Source organism: Salvelinus namaycush, chromosome 6 (assembly GCF_016432855.1).
Source record: "Salvelinus namaycush isolate Seneca chromosome 6, SaNama_1.0, whole genome shotgun sequence".
In the NCBI taxonomy this organism is placed as follows: Eukaryota; Metazoa; Chordata; class Actinopteri; order Salmoniformes; family Salmonidae; genus Salvelinus; species Salvelinus namaycush.
In genome coordinates this window covers 15,090,089-15,099,202 of record NC_052312.1, presented here as the reverse complement: position 1 = coordinate 15,099,202, position 9,114 = coordinate 15,090,089, and the positions used below count along the sequence as shown (strand labels likewise).

At 44.1% G+C, this 9,114-nt stretch overlaps 1 protein-coding gene across 1 annotated transcript; it reads left to right on the top strand.

Moving 5' to 3' along the window:
• The first annotated feature begins 1,307 nt into the window (after positions 1-1,307).
• LOC120049523 lies at positions 1,308-6,546 on the top strand. Its single transcript, XM_038995775.1, has 16 exons — positions 1,308-1,323; positions 1,529-1,656; positions 1,865-2,008; positions 2,098-2,169; positions 2,267-2,443; positions 2,671-2,767; positions 2,969-3,192; positions 3,361-3,514; positions 3,602-3,813; positions 4,440-4,557; positions 4,725-4,930; positions 5,025-5,142; positions 5,240-5,409; positions 5,963-6,060; positions 6,172-6,287; positions 6,371-6,546. The coding sequence occupies exons 1-16, from the start codon at positions 1,308-1,310 to the stop codon at positions 6,544-6,546; spliced, it is 2,226 nt and encodes a 741-aa protein (XP_038851703.1).
• Positions 6,547-9,114: the final 2,568 nt, after the last annotated feature.

The window sequence follows — 9,114 nt, the reverse complement described above, 5'->3', positions numbered from 1 at the left end:
TCTCATCACGGTATCTCTGTGCATTAAAATTGCCATCGATAAAATGCAATTGTGTTTGTTGTCCGTAGCTTATGCCGCCAATACCATAACCCCACCGCCACCATGGGCTCTCGGTTCACAACGTTAACATCAGCAAACCACTCGCCCACACGACGCCGTACACGTGGTCTGTGGTTGTGAGGCCGGATGGATGCGGCTTATGGTAGAGAAATGAACATTCAATTCTCTGGCAACAGCTCTGGTGGACATTCTTGCAGTCAGCATGCCAATTGCACTCTCCTTCAAAACTTGAGATATCTGTGGCATTGTGTTGTGTGACAAATTTTAGAGTGGCCTTTTATTGTCTCCCAGCACAAGGTGCACCTGTGTAATGATAATGCTGTTTAATCAGCTTCTTGATATGCCACAGCTGTCAAGTGGATGGATTATCTTGGCAAAGGAGAAATGCTCCTTAACAGGGATATAAACAAATATGTGCACAAAGTTTGATAGAAATAAGCTTTTCGTGCGTATGGAAAACGTCTGGGATCTTTTATTTCTGCTCATGAAACATGGAACCAACACTTTATATGATCCGTTTATATTGTTGTTCAGTGGAGATGGAAAACACATCCTAAGAAAGGGGGAAGGAGAGGAGATGAGGAGAGGAATCCACTTCAGACTATTTAGCTGCGCCCCTAGGCTCTGGCAAGCTGGCCAACCATGCGACCCAATTAGCTAATTAATTACCTCAATCACGGCACCACCCCCATACAAAAGTGCCAGAGAGAGAACATTCTACTCATCAACTGTTGTTTTGGCTAGGAAACTGTCAGTACGTGGTAGTTGATGTTGTGTTGTCTAGCAGGTGTAGTTTACTAGCTGTTCCTGGCTAGGGTTAGACACTTCTACGGAGCAATGGCTTTTGGGTGTTGGTTGGGGTAAGTTTGGTGGTGGGCATAAATGTTTTGAGTAAGTGTTTTGATGCTGGCACACTTTGTTGACCTGTGCTCATGTTTTTCTTACAGAGTATTTATACTCCTGTCTGTTTGGCCTAGTGTAAGATGTTCTGACCTTCCAAGAGGTAAGAAACTTAAATTGGGTCAGCTGAGCCTTTATACAAGCTATAGAACACTTGTATGAATTGTTGGTCAGCATCATATAGCTTCCACCCTTCAGATACTCACCTTGTGTGTCTATGTAGGGGCCATTGAGACTGCGTGTCGGGATCGATACCTGTTGGTAACAACCCAACTCTCATTCGCTGGGAATGAACCTCGCTTTGAAGCGGTTGGTAAGTAGCCTTTTAACCTTAATTCTGACGCAAAATGGGCCTGAAATCAGGTTTGGTCAGCTCATGAACTTGGCATCTTAACATGTCTTGGCCAGTGTTTGGTAGCTGGTGCTGACAGGAAGTCTCTCCCTGTAGTGCATTTCAGTCTCTCACTGTGCCTGTTGGACCAATTAGGAAGAAATATATTTTTATTCTGTATTGGACTTGCGCATATTCAAATTATTTGGTTTGACTCAGTCCTTTACCCCCATCTAGATGCTGATGGTGTCCACCCCATCACTAAGCAGTATGGGTCAGAGTGTGGCTACATGTTCAGTATCCTCCCTCTGCCTGGCCATGCTGAACTCAGAGCCTCCTACTTCTCCTGCCACACTGACAACCAGGTTCATATCTTCTGTGCATTGTGGTCTTTTCGAAGCCACAACCCATGGGCCCACTGGTTAAATCAACATTTCCATTTCAATGAAATTACAGTTAACAGGCATAGACATTGAATTGATATCTGTGCCCATGGGAGGGTTTTTAAATGATATTTTTTAGTTAAATTGCTACCAAATATCTCAGTTGAAGGTCTTGCTTTTTGTATCTTAGGACGATGAGGTGTTCACTTTTAGCTTTAACTTGATCACAACTGCTGCAAGTGGAGTGGGAAACACCTACACTGTGAATGCAACCTGCTCCCTCCCTTTACCCTGGTCCCCCAGAGAAGTCAGCTGTGAGGAGAACTATATGGAGGTACTGATGCATGGATCTAGAATGTGTATCCAGGGCTCGTGGAGGTGGGCATGTGTATTTTTATAGTAGAGTGTTATGTTACACTGTAGGTGTCAATGAGGAGTGACGTGTCCTGTCTATCTGGTACAACAACGGATGCCTGGACTGCTGCCCTTGCTACAGTAAGCTAAAGGCTATTTGGCAAATTCTCAATTAGATGAGCTCCACCAGTTTGTCCCCAATACCACCATGCATGCCCTGTCTCTTGTTCCCCATCAGGCCCACAGCTCTGCCACGTCTACCTGGCAGGTGATGTTCCAGCAGGAGGGGCAACAGCTGATTCCCATGTCCTTCTCAGACGCTCGGGAGCTGGGCTACGTGTTCCACCTCACCCAGGGGAGGCTGGTGTTCCGCTCGCCCTACACACCACGGTCTGTCATGGGGTCTGTCTCCATGGTGAGGATTTAAATGTCCTGTTCAATGGCTTCCTTTATCTTGGTTGTGTCGTCAAGCTTGCTTAATTTAACTACCTAGACTGGTGGCTGTATTCTGAGAGGGTCTTACATTGCGTAATGTTTAAAACCAGGGTTATGCAGGATCGTAAGGAAGCTGCTTATTTAGACTACTGAAATGCCTCCTTTTGTACTGTTGGCAAGTACACTTCATCCATTCTTCAATTCCAGGTGAATGGTTCAGTGGTGGAGGTGGTCCATCCCATACTGTTCTCCAAGCAGAGATGGGTGGTTATGATGGTGGACTGGATTGTTGTGTGCAGCACTAGTAAGTTCCAGTGAAATATCAGGCTCCACATAATCAAGGTTCAGACCTGAAGGGACTGGATTCTCTTAAGCAATAGTGATGGCTCAGTTAAGCAAATACTACTTTCACCTATGAAGTTATTTCAGATCAGTGAGATGTTTCGATCAATCAGTTGCAGAGGCAGAATTGCTCACTGGGTCTTAACACTTGTAATCTTTCCAGATGAAGGAATGTATGATGGGGTGGGGCTGGTCTGGCAGACCCCCACTCTGCTGTCCCCGCTGGTCTCTGGCCTCTCTGGGTTGGAGAGCATCAAGATCTCAATGGGGGTGGATGGTCAGCTCCTGGATAAGCCCATCACAGCAGAGCGAGGCTACAGCATGGACATCAGTGACACCACTGTCCAGATCAGCATCCCCTTCAACGCTGCCGGAGGATACAGAAAAGTCAGTAGCATACTAGGCCCGCATCTGCCCTTCACATGCAGACGTTTATCTTGTATTCTGAAGCGGCAAATGGCTTCAGTCGCTCATGTCCTCTGTACACCTTGAATATTCTACTTTGTACCCTATAACCTAATGGCAGATGCTTCATAACGGTTTCAACTCTTCCAGAGCTTTGTGATGGACAACATGTACCATGAGTTCTATGTGTTCCGTCTCTACTATGAACAAACCTTTCTTGATGACTGCGGTGTGGAGACCAGACTCCGCCTCCACAGGCCCATGAACACACCCCTTCTGATCCAGCACACCTCCATCATTAACCGTAAGGAGTTCTACTAGCCAATCCGAAGTGGCTCTTCAGTGCCATGGTCATGATTGCTAATGACCCTGATGTCCTTCCCCACCACAGAAACAGTCCTTGAGGATCGTGTGTTTACTGTTTACCTGGGGAACCTCTCCTACGATGTTGACCTGGTGGCTGTGAAGCTCAATGGTCACAACTTCACCATACTAGAGGCGAATAAAAGTGGCCTCGTCATAACCATGGTCCCCCAGCCCAATAGTAACCTACATGCCTACATTCTCAGGGTGCCATTTGATGATGCCGTTGTTCACAAACTGGTAAAGAGAAATATTTATGTTTACTCTTTAATGAACTACTGTTTTTTTCAGCATTTCCTCATGACTTCTTGATAAGGGAATTTATGTTTAAAGTAATGATAAGAGAATCTGAATGACATTAAGAGTAATGACTTAATTAAGTATTTCACCCTAATAGTTACAGAAGTTTAGACATAATACTAGAATATTGTGAGACAGTGGGAACATTGTTTGTGTGTGATAAAGAGGAACTGACAAAAGACATGTTTTGGTACTGTGACGAAGGCCAGGAGAAAGTTCCTTCACCCAGGGAGGAACAGATTCATTTGTAGGAGTTATATAAAAGGCTGTGCGCATTATATGGTTTTCAGCACCTTCTCGTGGATAAAGGACCATACCTTTTGCATAAGCTGAGTCTTGGCCAAATTATTAATATTAAACCCAGGGTCTTACAAACCTCGGGAATTGGTCAAAGCTTAATTGATTGTTAGTTATCATTGGGATTGAAAATTCTCATGACACTTCTCATTGGAGGAGATCCAAGGTTCCTCCCCTCAAACATTCTCCAATGGGTTTTGGGGACCTGAGATTCTCCCCTAGTATGTGGATGTAAGATTATGTTTTTAAATGAGTGTTCATATCCATAGTACTCTACAGAGGGTCGTCTTCAGTTCTCATTGGACACCAACTACACTTTGGTCATCCTGCCTCAGGAGGAGCCCTACTACTACCTGGCTTCAGTTGTGGCTCAGTTCATTGATGTCTGTAAGTTGACTTGAACTTTATTTAAGAGACCTGGGCTGGAAGCGATATTTCTCACGATGGTCTTCCTAGCCTTCTGGTTCTGCCAAATATGGACGCAGCCCAGCTATCTACCACTGTTTACCCCTGATGTCATCTTGGCACTATTGGGCCGGTCTTTTCTTCGTCAGTTCCTCCGGTCTTCAAAGGCGTCTGCAATGAGAAAAGCATCCATTTCCAGATGGACCATAAGCCATTTGACTACCTGTGGGAGGTGGGTGTTGGCCCATATCTTCTGACCACAAATCTGGCAGCCAAGCGGGGCTACATCATGCAGAATGACAGCAAGAGTCTGACCCTGGAAGTGCCCCTCTTCACTGTTGGCTACACTTATAAGGTGAGATGCTCATTGGTCAAGTGCTTAAACTGAATTGTGTTTGGTAAAGTAGGAGTTATAATTATTTAAAATGTACCGGCTCTTTTTATTCCAGGATATCAATTTGAAGCAGTTCTACGGCTCATTTGAAATTCACTCGCGACTTCCCAAGACCTTGGATGTCAAGAGTTCCTTGGCCAAAGCCTGTCTCTTTCAGACTACTGAGGTCATAGGTAACTACTAGTGCCTCATCTTTGCCTGCAGCTTAATGTATTGCCTGACTGTTTATAGCGTCGATCATTCACTTTGCTCTAACACAACTTTCTCTAGTGTGTTCCACTAAAGGGGTGGTGACAGTGGTTACTGATGTGACTCTGGCTATCCCTGGAGCTGAACCCAACGGAACCTTTCTCCTGGACTCCACCTGCAGGCCTCAAGAGACAGATGACACCAGGGCTCTCTTTAGCTTTGGACTCCACACCTGTGGTACCAGGGTCCAGGTATAACTGTCCAACCCATAAAATTTGAATCATTAAAATGATTAAGTGACTGGCCCTACCAATGACTTCTTCAAATAAAAGTTTGTCATCTAATCTGTTAACCCAGAAATAATCTTGCTTAATTTGTTCAGCTGCATAACTTAGTTCTGGTTACATTTGTCTTAGAAATTGCCACTTCATCTAGTGTGATGTATCTCAGCTAAAGTCCCCCTAATTTCACATGTTTACCATCCCAATTGTTCATGCACCCCATCGCCCAATCCTGATGCGTCCAAATAATCTGCAAAAACAACACCGGAACTACTGCTGTTATCAATGCATCCCGTCATTGGTTCAGGCGCAGAATCGGTCCTCGAGATTAGCAAGCCTCCATCTCAAACTGTCAGCATACAGGCTGAAATATTTAAATTAATATTCAAACTTTGACTGACAGGTGTCTATATTTATCATGAGGCCTGACAAGAACAACCATTTAGTTTGTAGACATGGCTTGCAACAGCTTATTGATTGTCATTGAATTATGTTCAGGCTTGTGACATCCTCTTGTTGTTAGGTTGACCATCAGCACGTTACCTACGAAAATGAGATCAACGTTGAGCATAAGAGCCAATCTGTGAAAGCACCATTCGAAACCAGGGTTACTGCCTCTGTGTACGTGACTTCACTAATAATCTACTGCCTCATTGGTTGAAATAAATAATCACGTCAGTCAACTCTCTCACTACAGGCACTTGTGGTTTTAATGTTCAGATCTCTTTTTAGGATGACAGTTCGGTGTGTCTATCCACTGAGTGACCTATACAAGCTGTTTGCATATTGGCAGTTTGAGGCAGACTCTCCAGGAGTTGGCACCATCTTGACTAGAGTTCCTGTAAAAAGTAAGTGTTCGGTTGTTGTGCAGCTAAAGAGGGTGGTAAAACTGCTACAGCGTTTTTACACCTGACTCTCTGTCCAATCATAGTATTTCAGCCCACCTATCCACCCACTACCCTCGCCACCACCAGAAGACCGTTGACCTCCACAACTACTTCCAACACAGGCCTGAGTCCTGGGAGGGACATGCCTGGCATCCAGCCTAGGGCTAAATATGTCAAAGTCTTCAGCTGGCAAATGAACCAACCTACAGGAACCACTTAGCCCAGACCCCAGTCGCTCTCCATACAATGGTATGAGATGGAGAAATCTGTTCTACATGTCATATTTCTTGAGTTATAACTTGATTTTATTCTCTCCACAGGAACTAATGAAACAACTGACTGATTTGGGAGTGATTGCGGTGTTTTTAAAAATATAAATAAGTCTGGTTCTTAATAAATATTTTCTTACAATCTGTACCTTGTCCTGATTGGTGTGGCTGCATCCAGTTTGGGGATTATATCACAAGTGAGGACTTTATTTGGTAACGGCAAATGCTTTGTGTGTGATGCTTTCATCTCAGTCACTTAAGATGCATGTTGGCCTTTAAGGGGTGATCAGCAGTTCTAACCGTGGCCACCCTGCCACTTTTGGGCAACTGCTGCAGGATGGGGTTTGACTAATTTAAGCACTCGGCTTCATAGACTGCTTTTTGGTAGCAAGGCGTGACCATGAGATTGAAAATAATTGACCATGTTGAGGCTAGTGTTACTAGAAATGGAGTAAAGGAAGCTCGAGGCATTAAGTTATATTAAAAAAAATAGTCCAAATGAATGGCATAACTACAGATTGATTAAGGGGTATTCTATAATTTACAAAGCTTCTGTAGACAGAGCAATGACAGGCTATTGCTGCTTTTACGATGCTGTTTCAACGTCTTTGAATTCAAAGGGTGTTGCTAGAATAAGTGTCTGACTTGGTTATGCCTAGTATTTAAGGCTCATACACTGTCAAATTATAAACATTTTACCTGGATGCTTTAAGGCTGTAAATAGGTTACACAACACACTGCATCAGCCAGTGTCAAGTTGCATGTGATTGAAATGCTAAATTGTAACTGGTCCCATCAGAACGTGGCATAGGTCTAGATTGCACTACAACAGGTGGCAAAAGTCATATCCTGGTAGAAGTGCATCAGCCAATTTAAAATCTTTGAAGTTGGTGGTGGTCAAGCTTGTTCATTGATGGAAGTGTCATTAACAGGCTACTTGTCAGCATAGTTGCTTTGATAATCAGAATTGCGTTTGACTGGCTAAATTGCTCCAGACAACTAGCCTACAGCTAGATGCCTACAGCTAGATGTTCATCCAACAATGGCCTATAGTTGGCTTTTGGTTAGAAGCATTTGTGCAATGGCATAGGCCTATATTTTTGGATTTGTGTGCACATGAGAACTATTCTCAAAGTGAGACATGTGACCGGCATTTTCAGAGATCCAGGAATCGCAAGTTCAATTTTCTAATTCAAATGCGTAATTACAGAACCATGTAATGAAAGGTAGTGTTTTGTCGCATGATCGGTGAAGACGCCAAGCATTCAACTATTGACAGCTCGAACTAGGGTGTCGACGTTATGATTGAACTCGTATTATATTTCATGTAGGCTACCTGTTTTTCATGTGTTTGTGTAAAATTGCCTCTGCTGAGAGGGTAGGCAGTTTACCCACTTTTTCAGACAAATACATTGTGGGTATAGGGACTGAAACTGAACAAAAATATAAATAACGTAAAGTGTTGGTCCCATGTTTCATGAGCTGAAATGTTCCATACACACAAAGCTTATTTAATATGTTATGTGCACAAATTATTTACATACCTGTTAATGACCATTTCAACTTTGCAGAGATAATCCATCCACCTGACAGGTGTGGCATGTCAAGAAGCTGATTAAACCGCTGGGGATAAAAGGCCACACTAAATGGTGTAGTTTTGTCACAACACAATGCCACAGATGTCTCAAGTTGAGGGAGTGTGCAATTTGCATGATTGCAGGAACGTCCACCAGAGCTGTTGCCAGACAATTACATATTCATTTCTCTACCATAAGCTGCGTTCAACGTCGTTTTACAGAATTTGGAGTATGTCCAACCGGCCTCACAACCGCAGACCATGTGTAACCACGCCAGCCCATGACCTCCGGCTTCACCTGCGGGATCGTATGAGACCAGCTACCCGGACAGCTGATGAAACTGTGGGTTTAGACAACTGAAGAATTTCTGCACAAACTGTCAGATACAATCTCAGGGAAGATCATCTGTATGCTTGTAGTCCTCACCAGGGTCTTGACCTGGCTGCAGTTTGGTGTTGTAACCAACTTCAGTGTGCAAATGCTCACCTTCAATGGCCACTGGCATGCTGGAGATGTGTGCTTTACACGGATTAATCCAGGTTTCAAATGAACCGGGCAGATGGTAGACATCTTGTGGGTGAGCGGTTTGCTGATGTCAACGTTGTGAACAGAGTGGCCGTGGGGTTATGGTATGGGCAGGCATAAGCTACGGACAATGAACACAATTGTATTATATCAATGGTAATTTGAATGCGCAGAGATACTGTGACGAGCTCCTGAGGCCCATTGTCGTGCCATTCATCAGCCGCCATCACCCCATGTTTCAGCATGGTAATGCACGGCCCAATGTCGCAAGGATCTGTAGACAATTCATGGAAGCTGAAAATGTCCCATTTCTTCCTTGGCCTGCATACTCACCAGACATGTCACCCATTGAGCATGTTTGGGATGCTCTGGATCGACGTGTACGACAGCGTGTTTCAGTTCCCTCCAATATCCAGC